Here is a 19,633-nt window from a genome sequence, read left to right as displayed (position 1 = left end):
GCGGAAGGATGCTGCGGGGCCAGAACCCTCGCAAGGCTTGAAGTGACTCAACGACACACTCAAGGCCAGGCTTTGCCTTCAAATAAGCACAGACAGACTCTGCCTGCCTCTTGCCGACGCAACGGGGAGCTTTGCCTGCGGGTAGAGTTTTGCCCTTGAATTCAGCCAGCCTGCGCGCGAGTGGCGCGACTGTTCCTGCATGCAGGATGTCTCTTTTGGCGGCGCTGACCATCGAGTGATGCTGATACAGAACTGGGCAGAGCTAATTATTCAGAAAAGCCATAAATGAGTCCCTCTTGCTTTTTCTAGCGTGAGGCTTGGCTGACGCAGCTACAGGGTCAGGAATTTTGCCACGTGGTTGGAAAGATTGAAAGTGGAAGCAACGTCTTACATTTTACAGAAAAGTTTGATCTACACACACTCTATGTAGCAGAGCAGGCTGAAGGGTTTCTTAGTAAGTAGGGAAGGAAGAAAATAGGATGGGAGATGGGTTATAGCTGCAAAATTGGACTGCAAAGGGGAAGAGGTTGGACCTGTAAGACTTTGGGGTTACTGGATGCCTAGAAAACAAGAGTGACCAGGGAATGAGTGTCTTGCCCTGACAAAGCACTCCCCCAGCCCACTTCTTTTGCACAGATGGCTTGTTTTTTAACTGTGCCCTGCCTCGGCTGTGTCAGAGCAGCTGGGCTGGGTTTCAGAATGAATCATCTGCAGTCACAGCCAAAACAGGGACATTTTGTTGGGATGCAGAACAAGCCATTAAAAACACAAAGCATCTGGTCACCTTTGTTAAATGTATTAAGTGGAAAGGCAGCCGTCCCATAGGTTGACATGTACGTGAGCAGAGCACTTCATTTTTTGGAAGTTAAGCAGATTCATTTTTTAAGAAAAATGTACATTGTAGCTCAGAAAATAATGCATTATTTATTAGCTATGACATTTCCAAAAATTCAAATGCCAAAACTAGATATTGGTGAGCTTGCAGTTTTGGATAGAATTTCAAAACATTTTATGTGTCCCTTTTTTTGATGAATATTTTGGGTCAGAGTCAACAACCAGATTTGCACATACCTGGCTCTAAAGCCAAATTACGCTATTGTAAAGATTTTATTGGATACCGGTACAGGTTATTTGTGTGAGGTTCTGATATGACTGTGCTCACACTAGAGCGTTGCACTAGTTTAGCTGCACAGATATTTAAATCACGGTGCAGACGCTGTGTGCAGATTTAACTGAAGAGATAGCTGAGAAATCTCATGGACCCACAATTACACCCCAAACAGCCCAGTTCTTGGAGGCAGCATACGGGACAATAAACATAGGGCTATAGGGATGAAGGAGACACGACAAAATCTTCTTCCCCAAAATCACAGAGCGTGTCTGGAGCTACTCCCCGTATACTCCAGCAGTGAAGTCCACACTGCAAGCCTGCTGGAACCACTTGTGCTTATTGCATCTCGCTTGTGAAGGGAGAATCAAGGCTGTATCAATTTAATTAAAATGATTGTAGGAAATCATCATTATCAGCTTGCCAATAGGGCACTTCCCTGAAACTGATATTTTTAACGTGTTTGAGGACTGCCTCTTAGTACTCGCGATGAATTGCCAGTGATGCTTTTCTGAGGAATGGTTTTGAAAAGCCCTTCTACTGCCATCTCATTTGTGACAAGAAGGAATCTGACAAAAACATGCACAGGGGGTACACAACGATTAGCCTTTAAAAGTATACAGGGAGATTCTGTCTGGTAGAAATTGGATCCTTACTCCCACCTGCAGATAGCCGCTCCTTGCAATAAATTACTCGGGTGCAATTATGGGGGTGGTGAGAGGGGTTATACTAACTTGTACCTCTCCCTCCCTCAAAATTCTGTTTTAAGATGCTCTCTTAAGAGCCCACTGAGGTCAGGTGTGCAGTAGGGATGTAAAAGAAACCAGGATTTGCCCTGTCCTCTCTTCTTTTGTTTTTGGTTCATTGAATTTTATTCCTGTAATTCAATAAATGTGGTGAAGAAGGCTAGAGGATATGAATTAAATATGACAGGAGACCACGGGAATCCTGACCTTCTGTCTCACAAGGAAATCTTGAAACCAACCCCCTGCACGTACTTATCAGCGTTCCGGCTAACTGAAATCATTATAAATGCTATTGAAATACAACTAAGTTCACCTTCTCCGTCGCACAGCTAATTGCAACTTTCCTGAAAACAGTAGCTATCTGGAGACCTCATCCTATGATATGCTTTTGTTTCTTTATGGATGCTTTGTTTTCTTCCTTTGAAAAATGGATTTAGCTTCAAATGCTTTCGTTCTGTCTATTGTGGCAATGAGATATGTAGTTAAAACATTTCTCAGCCCAAGACACTCTGAGAAAACTTTAACACTTATCTATGGAATGTGCGGTCAGCTTTTACTTCGGCGGGCACTTAGGTCTATATTTCACATCTAGATGACAGAACTTATATTACTTTAAAGAGTTCATCTATTTATGCTGCAATTTTTTGAAGACCTGTCTGCTTTTATTGAACCCTGCATGCTGGCAAGCAAAGCTAGCACTTCATCACCAAAATGAAAGAATCCATTCTGACATTTTTCTATTCCTTGACTATATTGGTAGATCCCATCACGGTACAGGAAAGTATGGAAACTCTAGCAGTGATGACCTCTTAGTGGATTTTTCAGCTTTTGGAATGTCATGCATATTCCCTAACACTTTCCAAAATATATCCCAGTATTGTGCATCTGTAGCCATTTGCATCTTCTATTGACATTGCATCAAAATTGTACTTTAAAGACATCATGAAATAATGCCTTTCAAATATATTCTTAACTAAGGGCTTATGTATCTATAACTTTGGCTGAGCTCAATGGGAATCTGTGTGCTTCAGGGCTGAAACACAGGCTTTCTGGGTTTGTAAGTCCATGATTTTGTCTAGCGTGCCAGAGTTTCTCAACATAATGCTTCTCTACCACAGGGATGCAAGTTACTTCCAAGTTTTACATGTGCCTGCCTGCTCATCAGAGTAAAAGTCAGACCCTTTAACAATGGACAATAGCTCAACCATTAGTAAAAATAAATTTCTATTATAGCGCTACAAAACTATTCAAATGCATAGCAAATATATAACAAACTTTGAAATAGATAGTCTCTCAGCCTATAGTGGGTAATCTCAGAGAATGTGTGTGGGTTTCCCCCCACCAGAGTCTCAGACCAGTCTGTGCTGTGTCTACAGAATGAGTAAAATGACCAGTTTGCTGTTCTGTAGCAATGAGGAGTGCCACCATTTTGGGTCACCTGTAGAAGTCGCAAGGAACTCACAGGTCAAGTCTGTTGAGTATTCCAGCCATGACTGGCTTCCTTCTGGCACATACAATATCTCTTGTTCCCTGAAGAAAACATACAGGAGAGAAAAAACAATCTTTCCCTCTATATTAAAAAAAAAAAATGAAGCATGCTTTCCTGTCCTACACCTTTAAAATTCTCTCTGTTGTGTAAAAGGAAAAAAAGAGTAAATAGAAAGGAGCACCTTATCTTATCTTCAATTGAATTTTCCCTGAAGGACCGAAATCCCAGGTAGGTCTGGAGGAATTTGAAGAATCATTGCCTTTAGGTGTTTTCTAAACACTGAAGGCTGATAAATACAAATTTATCAGAAGATTCCCTCTCTTCTACATATTTGCTTTCATCTTTATTCTAAATGTATCATCCTTTGCCACTTCAGAAGGAAGCAGGAAAAAATGAATGAGATTTCTTTGTCTTATAAGTCCCTGGTTCAGTGGTGAAGTTATTTTATAAATTTCACAAAATTCTTAATAAAAAAATGAACCTAAGGTTGGAGATAGTGGATCTGTTTTGGAGGCTTTAATTCATTTAAATGATCCATTTCTCTTTGAGATAATTCCAAAAGTACTTCAGTGGAAGCTCATCTCAGAGCAACAGGGCACCTCATCAAAAGGTTTAAAAAGAAAAGACGAGGGGAAAAAATCTTCAATAGAGCCTGTGTCCTTTTATCCTTGATTTACCGAGCATATCAGTTACCCCCCTTTGTTAAGAGCTCTTTTCATTTATAGGTATAAAATAAATTCAGCAATTTTATCAAGATGTTCTTGTTACCAACCACCAGTATAAATTTTACTTGCTGTAGGTGGGGAGAAGGCTTTCTGGCACAGCAGTTGTCCAATTAACTGGAGTATTACAGGCAACAGAAATAGTTTGCCCAGTCTCATTTCATGAATTACCTAGATACCCGAGGAAGATGCATTTTCTTCTCACTGGTTTCCTATTTGTATTCATAACCCGATGGCTCAAACCCGTGGTGGCTGGCCAGCAGTAGTGGCAGTGGGTACACAAAAAGGCATCCATACTGCACAGGTGGGTGAGAATGGGCTGTAGCTGGCAGTGAGCGAGTTTACTAATTAATACTAAAAGTAAAACAAATTGTCCTATAAGTAGCGAAGCTAAAAGAGCTTTGTTTTCCACAGATTTCTGTCCTTAGTCCCCTCGCCTTTCCTACCGCGCTGCAGTAACACTGTCTCTCTGTCAGGTCCCCTGTGACACGTTGGCTAGCAAAGGATGCTCACGTGGGCTCATGGACCTTGAGTTCACATAATCCTTTCCCTGAATAACCAGGTTAAGAGTACTATGCATCACATTCCCTAAAAACAAAAGGATTTTGCCTGAACGAAGACTAAATATTAAGTCACGACATGGAAGAAATCAATTCCCCTGCTCCCAGCCTTTGAACTCTTTCCTATTTATTGTTTTTTCCTTTATTTCACCTCAATTATTCTAAGTTCTTAGTAGACTTCATTTTAAGATGTTTGGGACATCCCTCCGTAGCCATGCCTAATTCCTCAGCTACCCTTGGGGCAAAGAGACGTAGACAACGGAAAGACAAAACAAACCCAGGAGGACTATCACTCGTCATCAAGAAACAGCTCAAGAGGGAAAGTCCCTGCATGGATACAAAGAGAGTGGTGGGATGCAACTGAAGAAACAGCAAAAAGATCTGGCAGTTTCAAAGTGCTCTGAACAGTTTTGAGAAGTTCACTTTGTCAAAGTCAGCAAGAAGGAAATGCAGTCTCTTTGATAACAGATATCGACGTGAGCTTTAGGTCTGGGGGTGAGGCGAAAGACAGGCGTATGGGAAATTCAACTAAACCAACTTTGAAAAAATGGAAGATATAACTGTGCCCTGGGAAACCATGATAGGAAAAGTTTAAAATTGTATTCATGTGGTGCTTGAAAAGTGGATACAGATGAAATTGCTTGTAATTGTGAGACAGTCATAATAACACCATCGGGTCTTCTAAACTAACTACGCCTAGATCCCCCTTTCCTGGTTTTGCTCTCTGAGGAATGCACTGTTCTTCAAACTTGCATTTTCTTCCTGTCTTCTAGATTAAGATAAATCTGAAAACTCATCTGATCATTTTTTCAAGCTTACAGACTACTTCACAAGTGAGTGTGGAACAAGGAGCGGATCTCAAGCAAGCAACAAAAAACACTCTGTTCCATACAGCCTAATTAAGAGTGAGCTGGAGAATTGCTCTTGAAATGAAAGAACTGTCACTTTCTAGTTGTACAGAAGTTTTTCTGTCAGCTGGGCTGCATGTTGGAAGGTCTGAGTTTATGGACATGAATCAAAACTTCTCATGCCCAATGTTTTCTGGTATATTCCTCACACAAATAGAGCCAGCCAGGAGTCGTTTGTACCTAACAGGATTTATGCCTATTCATTAACCAGAAGAAAATTACCTCTGAATTGCATCTTTATATCCTTTCTCATTGATGACCTCTGAATTTTCTTACCCACTTCTCTATGCCTACAAAAGTGCACATTTATAGGCATAGAATGGCTGTGCCTTTATTTTGGTTTTGTAGGCTGTTGGCTACACTGGTACAAAAGACTATAAGGTTTTGCATCCCAAGGCTACGAGGTCTAATCCAGGCCAGGTCAATACGGATTGAAAATTATCTTCTCTTGGCTGTGCAGTGGCCTGCATGAAATGACTTTGGTCTCAGTCCAGCTCCCCGAGGATCAGTATGTACATCGCAAACCCTGTTTCTATCAGCAGGGATATCAGCTCAGACTTGCTGGCAGGCTGAGCCGTTTCACCATTTTCCCTTCACAAACCATTGCTTCAGGTCAAGTCTGGTGGAGTGGCCGTGTGATTCATTTTAAAGTCCCTGTAGGATGTTTTTCTGGGGACAAACAGCACAGCACGGGTACTCAGAGCTTTTGGAACAGCACCCTTCGTAAGCATTGCAAGCCACTCAGGTTGCGCCGCGTCTTTCTTAAGTGGCAGGTGCCTTTCTGAAAAGTTGATCAACTCCTGAGGTGGCCGTGCTGCATGTAGACTGGGAAACAATGAACATCACCTCGGTGCAAAGGAGCTGGATGTGGGCTAAACCCACTATTTCAATAAAAAACTCACTAATGGATTCTTCTGGCTCTGCTGTATTACAAGAGAAGACACCCTACATTCAGATCCCGATGCGGGAGATCATTATGGGGAGGCCACCCATGTATTCCCAGGCTTTCAGACTAAGCCTCTCCCCTACGGATTTTTCTGCCAGTGGCTTGGTGCCTGTTAGGCTTGTTGGTGCTCTCCCCAGAGCTCCTGTTGACTGGTCAGATGTTTCTGCTGGAGCACCAGCAGTCACAGCCTTCAGGAGCTGGTGTTTTCCTAAACCCTGAGAGTGCCTGCGTCAGCGCCCACCTGCGTGAGCCGTAATGAAGGGTCTCTTCTCACTTCAGGGCACTTACTGTTTGCTTTTGAGCAGGTGAACTATTGTACTGGAGTATTTAACAAAGTCGCTGGATGCACAGGACACAGTGGGTCTCCCTCAGTTGTGGAAACTGCATCCTTTCCTTTAAATTCAATGGAATTTTTCAGACCCTTTTATGAACTACTTCTATTTCATTTTATTTGCTCGCTCTCTGATCAATGTAGAAGCTCCAGAAATTGTCTGTGACAGCTCAAACTCTACTTTGTCAGCCCAAGTTTACCTGGGCACAACTGCTAGCTTCGGTAGGATTCTCCCAGATATATGAGAGTCAAGTTTGTCTCAGTGACTGCCTCGACTAATGAGAACTTACTCACTCACACCCAGTGTCTGTAATTTGATAAGAACTGTGAGCAAGTCCCAGGTCTCCTTCTCTTTCTTCGTATATTTACTTTTACTTTTGGGCTCTTCTGCAGTTTTATTTACCTGAATAACTCCAAATTTTTTGTAAGTGGGTCCAAAGGAACCAACTTCATATAGAAAGCCTGAATGTCTCTCCCTTTGTTGCTAGTTGACATATTTCCTGTATTTTATCGTTAATTGGCAATGTGGCTATGTCAAATTGCATTTCTGTTCCTGTAGCCTCATTCAGAATCAGTGGAGCTCAATATTCTCTTCAGACTGGGTTATTTGATCTGAATTTTGCAGAGGAATAAACTGCTTGCCAATAGCAGTGTGTCTTCCATCTATTAAGCTTCTAAACGTATATATCTATATCTTTATCTGCACTATCTGTGGATCTATGCATGAAAGTGCTGGTAGCTGACTCTGCTGGTAGTTCAAATTGCAAACTGACTTCATTAAAACCATCTAAGTTTAAGATGTAAGTCACAGGTTAGTTTTTCATTTCATTTTCTGACTAACTGTGCTGTCAAAGGAAAAGACTTTATCCTTTATAATCAGACATGTATAAATGGAAAATCCTGGCGTGTTTTCTTATGGCGAAAGCAAATGAAATTTTCCTGCATCTTGGACTCTCTTAGGTGAGGTTTTTTGGTTTTGGGAAAATCTGTGAAAGTGTGAAGGGGATATCTCTTTATCTGCCTGTGTTATGATTGCCAAGTTATTTACCAGCTTTTCAGAAGATACATTGCAAACCCCATTAGCTTAATGTTGACACTGACTGTTATCCGTTTCATCCCATGAAATATCTTCTTTAGATACATTTTTTTTTGTGTGTGTGTGTGTGTGTGCTTTGATCCTTTCACATGTGTTCATGCAGCTCAGAACCACGGTCAGCCGCAGGTGTTAGTCAAGTATAAAGCTAGTAGCAAATTTGCAGAAAGGTTTTATGGTACTGGATGACTGGGCGGGTTGAAATTCAGTGTTCAGAAATGCAGAGGAAGAGACAACAGGAAAATAATGTTAAGTAAATACACAAAAGGGGAGTTCAAATTTAATTCCTGTCATTCAGGGAGGGAGATCAGGAAATCACAGTGGATAGTTCTCTGAAAAACTCAAGTGAGTGCTCAGCACCAGTCAGAAAACAAACGAGCCCAGAGCTCCAGATAGATTCGTTAGAATGGTGAGGAAGAGAACAAAACAGGATGGAAAACCCATTTTTATGGCATTGTATAAATCCCTAATATATCTAAATCTCAAATTACTGCGTACAGTTCAGCTGATTCCTGCTTACAAAGGATATAATGGAAGTAGCGAATAGTGACAAAGATCATCTTTTATATGGAATGGCTTCTATACAAAGAGTGACTCGATAAGCTAGAACTCAGCTCAGAAAACAGACGGCTGAGGAGGGATGCGATAGAGATCTATGGCACTGTGGATGGCCCATAGAACATGAGCAAGGAATGGTTATTTACTATTTCTAATAACACAGGAACAAGGGGCAACCATTTAAATGATTGCACAGCAGGTTTAAAGACAAAGATAGTGCTTTTCACAGAATGCGTAATTAAATTGTGAAATGGCTTCCATAAAATGAGAATAAGAGAGTGGGATGATTTTGCTTAGAAAAGAGGTTACTGAGGGTGGATACATGAGAGGTCTCTTACACCGTGGGAAGGGGGAAGAAGGAATGCATGCCCGCTGTTTATCACACTGTAAGAAGTTTCCCAATTAGAAATCAGGCTGTAGATTTGAAGTGAAGGAATAAAGATAAATTTTCTCCTTTGTATTTATAATTAAACTGTGGATCTTCTTGCTAGAGGGTGTCATAGAGGCTGGATGTATAAATGATTCCTTTTATTTCCTGTTTTTGCAATGTCCTTTTTGCAGAACTGTTCAGACTTGTCAGCCAGGTTCCAAATTTATTATTGCCAAAAAGATGAGAGGCCACAATTGTTCTACAAGGTGGATCTTGGACTGTGCCACTCAGGCTATGTGGACAGAGCAGAAACCATCTCTCATTTCCAGACAAATACAGTCCCATGAAAGAGCTAGTGCAGAACTGTCATAGCCAGCTCTGGATTCTCACTGAAGTGCACTGCGCTGCTCTGAAATGCTTCTCGGTGTTTCCAAGTGGCTTGGGCTTCTTTTAGCCGTTGGTCTGTTCTACCCAAATCTGGGGGGAAAAAATGTGGGACTGCACACTGAGTTAAGATCTTTACCGTAGTGATAACTCCAATTCAGGTGCCTTCCTTTAAAAAAGCAGAATACACCAGCCTTTTTTTTTTGGCTTTACCAGTAGCATTCAACAGCTGCGATTTAGGATTTTGACATACTTGGCTAGCTTCTGTCCCACAATTTGGACACAAAGTAGCTTGTTGAGTGTATTGTGAAGAACACGTGTACCAAGTACATGATTCTCAGGCATGTAAAGGCATTCCACTAACTTGAAATAATGCATATTCTGCCTGGGCCATTTTACGTTTGGGGACGTTTAATTGCAGTATGACCATGGGTTTTGGCACGTTTTACAACAGCGGCTGATCCAAGTTGGTTATAGTAACACCAGCGAGCCCCCGATGTTTGACTCTTTAGAGCTTCCCTAGAGTTAAGTTTAAAATATTCTGAGAGTCTACTCCTTGCCTCACCTGAATAAATCTGAAGTGGCTCTATTCCAGATTTAAATCACTTTAACTAAACAGAGGACTTGGTTATGCAGCTGGTCCCACAACATGTATTAATAATCCTCCTGATACAGAGATGATTGACCTGCTTAGTGCATCTTCCCGTTAACTAAACCTAAACTATGAATTAGAGATGTTTTCATTTCCACCTGCTCCATAAACAATTTCCCCGGCTCTGCTGTGACCAGAATTAGGAGTTTGTGTTCATATCTTGCTTTTCGGTAGCCAGCTGCCGGGCCTGTTGCTTGTTCTCCATTAGAGGCTGCCTGGGGGAGGCTGTCCTCTCAGGTATGATGCGCCGTCTCGCCAGATGAAATGTCCTGAGGAAATGATGTAGGAGTTGTTTCATCCAGTCTAAATCCAATCTCCTATTTTTGGAGAGGTCCCTCCTGGATAAACGTGGTTTGTGATATTTTATTAGGTGAAAAGTGCTGACTGCGTAGAAAAAATCTTGTTCCGAGGTTGATGATCATCTTTTTTACTCTCCACACCACTTTCCTTGTGAATACATTTAATTATATGATGCTGTATTCATTGCCTCACTGACACTAAAGTGCTTTGCAGTTAAGGCCTAAATACTAAACCAGGCAGATATTCAAGCGTTGTAAAGTCAGACTAAATTTTTTTGCCAGCAACGGTGCTACACTGATTTATGGGAAGCAGGGGGAAGGGTGCTCTCTCTTGCCTGCTCTCTTTATTGAATTCTCTTTCTATTTTTTTTTAATGTCCATATTCAGGTGGCTTGAACAGTAGAAATGGATTTTTTTTAATTGCGAATTACTGACTGATATTGGGCATATTTTTAGTGCAAACTAGAAAACCATTCCCTGGTGGTGAGGGGGGTTATAGTGCTCACTGGCAGAATTCCAGCTCAGGTTTCCTGAGATTTAGTATGCAAAATCCAATTTTTCATTGAAAGTTTAATTTGATTTTTGTTTTCATTTGATTTCATGGAGGCAAAAAAAAAAACCCCTCACAAAGCCAGAATTTGCTGCCTTTATTCTTACGGAGTACTGCTCCACTTCATCGACAGTTTTACTGTGCCACAACATTTTTCCTTTTGGATGTATGAAGCAGGTTGGAGCTAAGATGCTGGAGAACGGGAAAGTGGTGAGATTCTGCACACCCTCTGCTTCAAAAGATGAGACCTGTCTTGCACACACAGTGTCTGTGAGTTAGTGCGACAGGGACATATTCAGACATGAGACCTCGGGGCCCAAGCCCCAGTTTGAAAGAGCCCTGAGCCGGTGTGCGTTGTCCGACCTCTTAGACGCGCAAATCCTTGCATCCTGCACAGCCAGTCCCTCACAGCTGAGATTTACTGTGCTGAAAACCATGAGCTCTGTGCAGTTAATTCCAGCTCGAGAGATGCATACGTGGTGTCCAGGCTGAAAGGCTGCACAAGTTCTCCAATCCTGATAGGGACAAAGTTTTCTCCAGGTAGCCAAATCCTAATCAAAGGCTTTTCTGAGTTTCAGCATCATCAGCAGAAGGTCACTTTTGGGAAGATGGATGGGTGAGTGGGTGGGTGGGTGGATGGATGGATGGATGGATGGATGGATGGATGGATGGATGGATGGATAATTGTTGCTCTGAAGCCCCTATAGCCCTGGGACCATAGTCTGAGTACTCTTGCATTTGAAATAAAAATAACCCAGATATAGTGTTAATGTATCTCAGATCAATTGTGAGGTTGTGCAATGGGAAACAGAAAACCTAGATTGGGAAATGAGAGGCTCTCACAGCCCCAGAAGTGAGAATTCTGGACCAGGTAGCCTTACCAAGAGAGCAGCATGTGTTATGCCAGTAGAAGGCCGTAGCAAATATATTTGGGGTTTTTTGAAGTAGGAATCCACAAACTTCAGCCAGATGTTGTATATACAATTTGCAAAATAGCAAATCACAGTTACTTTGTGGTAGCTTTTACTCCCGTCACAGTCAATGCTCCTAGCTTTGCTTTTGCGTAACAAAGGCTTTGACTATAAACAGTGATTGGCTATAACCAGTGAAATGTAATTTAAAAATATTTAATAAATGACTGTAAGTACTTTATTATTATTTATAATAATTTTACTTACTACTCTCCTTATAACAAATCACGTTTCCATTTTGTTTGCATGATCAAAATCCAAACTTCAGAATTATTATCAGGCTGACTAATTCCGAACATGGCATTTACCGTGAAATGTACTGTATGAATTAGCATATTAGCGCGAATTCAGAGGTGAAGCAAAACGCTGACATCCATTTGTAAATGTTTGTAAATCCTTGTAAGCTTACAGGAAGCAAAGCGGGAAGTCCTTCCCACTCCAAAGGTAGCTGCGCTTCATCCTTATGGCATGTCCACGTCTTACAGTATGCTCAGCTGACTGCGATGCCACTGAAGTCCAGATTGGAGGAAGCTTTGCAGATGGCTGTTGAAGTTCTTTATGATTTAATATTCAGGACAGCCAATGGTTGTGGGTTTGGATGAGTCATGAGCTGTAAAGTCACTTTTTAATATTGGAAGGCTCTTTTTCCATCCTTTCTGCTTCAGCCCATCTTCTCCCATAAAAAGGGCAAAGGGAAAAGGAGACTGAATGAGGTCGTCAGTGGCTTCATCGTGCCGATTTAGATGTATATCAAACTCTAGCACAGCTACATCACATAATGTTATAAAGTGGGTAGAGGAGCATTTGTCGGTTCTTAGTAACAGTGATTACCTGCAAATGGAATGCTCGGCTTGTACAGGGCACAGGATCCCTCCCCAACCTTTTTTCTGCATTTTATCATTACCAGCAATAATAGCATCTGCAGGGAGTAATTAGTAACACCCAGAGGGGAAAGGAATTCTGCCAGAGGACATCATTATGTGTGGAAAACTAAGGATGCTGTATAGTAAGGTCATGAATAAATTGTTTGAGTCCAGGTTGGAGGAGAAGACCGGTAAAAGTACAAAGTTTCCTAGGGCTGCTAATACACTTGTGAGGAGCACATTAATTTCCACTGGAACACCATCAGGGAAATTAGTTTGTTCTGACAGTTTGTGTTGCTGGATACCATATGTTTACCTTGAGGGAATGTTTGTGGAGAACCACTTCGGGTTAATTGTAAATGTCACAATTAAGTAAGTAAATATACAGAACTGTATCTGCGGTCTGCATCATCGCACACACGCTGGTGTGCCACGTTGGGTGCGTGCATGTAAATGTCTGCCTTCATGTGCTAAATCCGTGCCAGTCGCCTTATCCAGACATACAGGCATCCGGTGCAAACAGCACCTGCGATTTGTATTCTGATCTATTTGTCATTACATCCATGTGGCACTGCACCATGGCCTTCTTCCTACCTCGTGCACTATGAGCTCAGAGAACCGAGCATCGAGCTTCCCCGTTGCTGGTGACAGGCACCGCGCCTCGAATTCCTCTGGCGCAAGAAAGGCGAGGAGGAGGATGGGGGGGAAAATCAGATACCGTACTGCAAATCTCAGATTAGTTGGAGTCACGTTTTGGATTACTGACGGGTCAAATGTGTGGCTTTGCCGTGTTGTCAGTCCTCCCCAATAATCTGCACAGGAGCTGAGGATTTTCAGCACCTTGCCAGATTAAACCATAAGAGCACTCAAACCAACCTGTCACATAGGTCTTTATCATGCAAACTTGAGGCCAAGTTCAGTAACAGCCCTCTTAGTCTTCTGCCCTGCAGAGGCCTTGAAAAATTGATTTTCTCTTTTGCCACTGACTTCAGTGGAACCAGGCTTTAGCCCTCCAAGGCAGATTTATTCCTGTAGATTGTAGCTACTTCCAAAATTCTTCATTTCACATCCTTAAATTGTTAAACTTTGAAACAGTCCACATATGGGTGCAGACTTTGCCAGGTGTTGTTGACTATTCTTGGGTTATTAACTCCCCTTATGGTCTGGGATACCCTTTTTTTCCTTTGAAAATACCTTTCAGGCATTTAAAGGCCTGATCCAAAAGGTAGAGGAATAAATGTGAATCTTTGTATTGAACACTGGAGGAGGATTTTAAAGGGAGTTGGTCGTTGTTTGCAGGAGGAATATATTTTTAACAGAAACAAGAAATCTCATCTGTTAGGGCAATATTAATCCAGGGAAAACACTTTCTGAAGTGTCCAGAGCTTGTTAACACAGCTAGCACCTAAGGCAGCCGTGTGTCTTTAAGCTCTACTAATATTGTACAACAATAATTTTCGTGGAAGAAAATCTTGCCCTCTCCCTGAACAGAAACAAGACGTATTATTGACTGCCATCTGGAAAGATGTATGTTCTGGCCCTCGTGAGTCTATTAATATTTGATGCTGATGGATGCGAGCTGGCAGCTGGGGTTATTAATGGAGTTTGGTTCCTTGGACCTAACCCTCAATACCTGGGGGAGAATGAACAATAACGAGAACTGTGTGCCCGAACCTCTTGTGGTGCTAGAAAGGTCTGTCATTTAGCTTCAGCAGCAATTAGCATTTCCGAAGTACTTAAAGGTATAGAAGATCATGCAGGTGATGTTTGTTACATTACTGCCACCACTCATTTTGATTTAGAGGTGACTTTTTAGGGTCCCGGGGATCCGCAAGCTGTAACTTTGCTGTGTTGGGATACTTCTATCAGATTTGTATTTCAAACAGCGAAGAAGGCTGACTCGTGTTAGCTTCTGGGCAGCTGTGTGGAGATGTGGGACACCCTGTCCTTGGGTGCAGGGAGGTGCCACCCTGCAGGCCAGGCTCTGCAAGGGGGCGTGCAAAGCAGAGCAGGAACCTGCCTCTTCACGCACCGAGTGAGGCTTTTACAGGAGCTGGCTCTAACCCCACATCCTCTAAAAAGAGGTTTTCCATTGATTTTGTGAGAGTCAGATTCAATCCCTGAAATTAAGAAATAATGCATTCGATAGTCTTCAAGGGCGTATTTTGATAATTGGGCCTTCTAAGTGAAAATGTTTAGGAAGATGAAGCACTTTGGAAAGTTTGTGATGTCCATCTCGACTTGGAAAATAGAGGTGCAAAACAGCGAGTTATGTATAGCTAGATTTCTTAATATAGCTTTGAGATTTATAGAGGTATATGTTTGATTGAATTAGCTACTCTTTCCTATCATGTATACCACATCCAGGCGTTTCACTACTCTCATTAACCTGCTGATCTCAATAGAAAAAAAAAGAATAATCAACATAAGGAGCACAGCTGTTGATTAATTTTACTAAATAGGATAGAAAGATAAAGTACCCTATTGCAAGAGTGAAGATTCAATACACAACATCTGAAATCTGGTAACAGAATATATAACTCATTAACAACTGGATAGATGTATACTGCAGCATTATTCACTTGAGCAGGTGGTGAGAGGGAAGTGGAATTTACATATCTTTAACAGTACCTGAATGCATTTAATTTCATAGGTCATTCTCCCAAATCAAGTTCAAAATATTAATAATGGGATGTGCATTTATAATTAATAAAATCTTAGAGCCAGTGCTATAGTTCAAGTGCATTTTCCTCTTATGTAATTAAGAAGTTAAGTGTATTTGGCAGTTGTCACTCAGAGAGCTCTGAAGGTCTCGCTAGTCAAACCCACAGACAGAAATCTCATTAAGCCAGTTATTTTTTCAGTTAAGGTTTGTTTGCAAAGTAGGTGCTTAGAAGGTTGGACAGCCAGAATGACCAACCTCTGTTACTCCGTAAAGTATAATGCATTAAAGTAAATGCCAAAACTCAAATAAAGATGAAGCAGCCTGACGTTCAGCTTGTGTACGATACCTTCTCTTTGGCGTCATCCCCAAAGTGTCTGTGTGGGAGTGCCCTCCACGCAGAGCGACCGCTCAACACGCACCAGCCCGTTGTGCACTTGGCCAGGGAGAACTTACCCCGCAGCACGAGCTGGGAGTCAGCTGGGGGGCTGGAAATCCACCTGCTGCCCCTACCCATGGCCCGGGTGCTGGTTTAGTTATCCTGGTTCCCAAGGGGCTCTTTTAGCATTACACCACTCTGTTCCGCTTTTCTTTTCGAAGGAATTTTCTCTTACTTCTAGATCACTAGTTCAAATCCAGATAAGATCAGTTGTCATAGAAATTATTGGCAGTGCCAGCACTTCTGTGTCCTACATGAAACGAGTTGGGAGTTTCATTCACAAAAGATACGGCTTTCTAAGTGGCACTAATTGGCTGCCTAATTGTCACACGCAGGAGAAAGGCAGAGGATTGATTAGGCGTGGAGACTGAGTGCCCCTTTGCCATCGCGCTTGGCTCCGGGTTCCTGTAGCTCATTCTGTAGGCATGCTGGCAGGGTAATGAGGGGCAGCGGGCTCAGGATTTTCCGGCTGTCAAGACAGCGCCTTTTCCTGCCAGGCCCTTTCAGGGGAACTTGTTTTACTCCGCCAAGGTCAAAGATAGCATCTTTTACAAACACCGCTTTCACTCAAAAATCAGAGACGTGTAGGACTGACTTCTGAGCGACATGTCTTTTTAACCATTTCTTTTACTACCCCCTAAACCAAAGTTTTTAATATAAAACAGGATGAGTCACACTGGTGCCAGGCAGAACTGCTACAGCAAGCATATGGGGGTTTATGGTGCTCAGAAATCTGTTCGTATTTCCTTTTACTCTCTCAGTGTCTGATGCTGTGATATACAGGCTCCTGGAGGTACTTGCCATGGCACAGGGTGGCTGACATTTTGTACATTTTTCTCCTGATAAATGGATCCTCCTATCATACAGTGAAGCCTCTCACCTGCAAAATTACGATTTTGGGCAATATCTTTTCCCCTGAGCTATGGTATAGGTCACACTGTGCAATGTAGTTACATTTAACTTCAGAGTAGGATAGCTTTCTCTGACATAGAACTAAATTATTAAAGTTTGACTCACCGAAGGAGTAAATTTAGGAGCTAATTTGTGATATGAATGTCAGGACTATGCATGGAATAAAAAGGAATAGAGATGTCTTGTATATGCTAACGTATGTAGACCCATCTACGGGACTCAGTAGGTAATTTTAAAGGAACTGTGCTCACATTTTAATTCCCGAGTTGTATTAGCTCAGTGGTTTGAGTGTGGTGCTGACGACAATGGCAACACTGAGATCGCGGGTTCGATTCCCGCTCGGTCCCCATGTGTTACCTGGTCTAGTGGAGAGGTGGCGTCCCTGCCCATGACAGGGAGATTGGACTAGATGATCTCTAAGGTCCCTTCCAGCCTAGGCCATTCTGTGATTCTATGATCAGATGGACAATGTTAATAAGAACCGTGTCTCTCGGCCACACAAGTTAATCAGCGCATAGAGTGTACCATAATTTACTTTTGCAATATTCTATATTTCTGCAGCTTTCAAGTATTTACTCTCCTTTCCCTCACTTTCCCCACACCTAAGGCAGAAACAGGAGAGAGACTGTTGGTTTCTGTGTTCTGCTCCATGTGCCTCCTCTTTCTGACATAGGCATCGCTCCTTGTTCAGCATTCTTCTTAAAGTCACAATCTCATGCAAATTAGCTGAAAACAAATGCAGGTACCAGCTACACATCAAAAAGATCTAGTGCACCTGCCATGTAGTTTTCCTCTCTGCCAGTCTGTGGAAGATGAGCACGTAGGAGATCCTTTAGCTTTTTAACAACATTAGGCTTAGAATATATTTCCCAAGAAATGCCGAGCAATCTTTGCACAGTTTCAGACTGGATGTTTCGTGATGAGTGTTCCATAAGTGATGTTTTGCTTAATGATCTAACATCTGCTCTAGGAGGTTTGTTTTTGTAATGCTGAATGGACGCCAGAAACTTGTCCCTCTCCTCCAAGTCAATCAAAACACTAATTGCATCATAAACTTGGGAAGCAGTGGTGACTGCTCAAGTGCTGAAGACTCAGCAATCAGCTCACAACACTCTGTTCACTGTTCGAAAGAGAAAGCCTCCCTGTGCAGAGATGGGAATTTCCTGCAGTTCAGATTCCTTTAGCTGACGACGACTCTTTTTTGGGTTTGCAGGGAGATGACTGCACCATTACCTGCATGGCAGGAACCTACGGAACCAATTGCTCGTCGGTTTGTAATTGCAAAAACGAGGGTGCGTGTTCCCCTGTGGATGGGCTCTGCTATTGCAGAGAAGGTAAACAAAATTCAGATTTAACAATTGTCTGCAATTTGGCGTCAATGCTTCTCCCCTTTTAAAGTGGCACAGCTGTGCAGTCAGTAACTCCACTATTTTCTTGTGCCTGTCAGTAATTCAACAGTCTGCCCAGGCATCAAAACTCAACAGGGGCTTGCCTGTATGTTTTGTCTCTGCCCTGAACAGGGGCCAGGCTTAACTGCTCTGCTGCAAAAACAGCTCACAGAAGTAAGCGTGCTGGCAGAGCCACCGCTCCTCTCCAGAGGAAATGCAAAGTGATCCTCAGACTGTTGTTTGGTTTTTTTTCTCTATCAGTTTCCTGCCCTGTTTCTCCAGGACTCAAAAGCTCCTGTTCTCCCCTCCATGCCTAGCATGACACAGCTGGGCAAGGGAGCAGAGGCAGCCTCCTGCCCCTCTTTTCTTCCCACCCATATGTCCCCAATTCCCTCATGTGCTCAGTGGTGAGCGTAACCCCTATATCCAGTCGTCACTTCAGAATCTTGCCCTGCTCCACAGCACAGGGTCTCCTGTGTTCCCTGTGTAGCGGTGCCTCCTCCCAGAATACCAACAGGAGCTATGCCTGTGTGGCATGCATAAGCCCTAAACCAGAAGAGAGGCAAATAACGATAAAATCTGACATTTCAGATATGAATTAATGAATTACTGTAGAACCCCATTTAATGAGGGTGTATAAACCATGAGTTACTGCTCAACTCCATTACATACAGCCGCGGTGTGATGAAAGCTGTTGTGCGGCTGGTAGTTAAGATTTGAGCCTTAATGGTTAGAAATTATGGCCTTGCTCTTTTTTTTTAGGTGAAATAGGTTCTTTATATTAAAGAGAATTCTTGAAAAGAAAAAAAAAAAAGAAACAGTCAGCATCAAATGGCAAGTTTTTTGCATTCCCGCTGATCGGCAGATCTCCAGCCTGCCGGACAGTACCGCGCTCTCCGGCTGCCCCAGCAGCTCCCAGGGAGGCGTCCCACACCTTCATCTGATAAACAGCCAACTCAGCAATACCTTTATCACCTTTTTGTATGTACAGGTGCTGGTGGATGAAGTTGAGCGATCAGAGTTAAAGGGTCAGTCTTTCACCCCAGGATAGTCTTTAACTTACACCAAGAACAGGAGACACAAGCTGTCTTTCTTGCTGTCTCTACCTTGCTTTTTTATCATTAAAACATCCCAAATGCTGTTTGTCTCCTCTGTTTCTTTAGGGTGGCAAGGAGTGGATTGCTCTATTCCGTGCTCAAGCGGAAGCTGGGGGCTTAATTGTAACGAGACGTGTTATTGCACCAACGGAGCGGCTTGCAGGCCAGCTGATGGCTTTTGTCTCTGCTCGCCAGGATGGCAAGGGGAATTCTGTGACCAGCCATGTCCCGTAAGTACAGCTGGGATGGGCTTGCATCCCCTCTAAAACCACAGTCCATGTAGCTCCTCTAAATGTACAGCAGGTCTCTATCTCATTTTGTCTATAGATATCTGAAGGAAATCATGTGGAAATAACAGATTGGGGTTCTAGCAGTCAAGTAGACATATTATACTGTGCATTGTATTTTATCAGAGCTATTGCCGTGTTATCTGCATTTTCTTGAACATCATTTTTTAAAGTGATTCCTCCTCTGGTTCTATGTAGAAATGTTAAGCGCTGAGTTGTTTCTATCTCTTCTGTATGTTAATTTAAAAAAACGCAATTCAGCATTAAGAGGGACATGATAGATGATTTTGTACATTTT

At 42.4% G+C, this 19,633-nt stretch overlaps 1 protein-coding gene across 1 annotated transcript in view; it reads left to right on the top strand.

Annotated features, from left to right (window-relative positions):
* Positions 1-19,633, top strand: part of MEGF11 (multiple EGF-like-domains 11) — a gene marked incomplete at both ends in the record, with an annotated part of 178,334 nt that overhangs the window by 125,369 nt on the left and 33,332 nt on the right. Inside the window, 2 exons of the mRNA XM_009879255.1 lie at positions 17,777-17,897; positions 19,115-19,278. Coding sequence (XP_009877557.1) covers positions 17,777-17,897; positions 19,115-19,278 — 285 coding nt within the window. The remainder of the gene's footprint in view (positions 1-17,776; positions 17,898-19,114; positions 19,279-19,633) is intronic.

The sequence above is a fragment of the Apaloderma vittatum genome, unplaced genomic scaffold (assembly GCF_000703405.1).
Source record: "Apaloderma vittatum isolate BGI_N311 unplaced genomic scaffold, ASM70340v1 scaffold4092, whole genome shotgun sequence".
In the NCBI taxonomy this organism is placed as follows: Eukaryota; Metazoa; Chordata; class Aves; order Trogoniformes; family Trogonidae; genus Apaloderma; species Apaloderma vittatum.
Note: the sequence above shows the minus strand (reverse complement) of the source record. Positions and strands in the feature narration are given on the sequence as shown.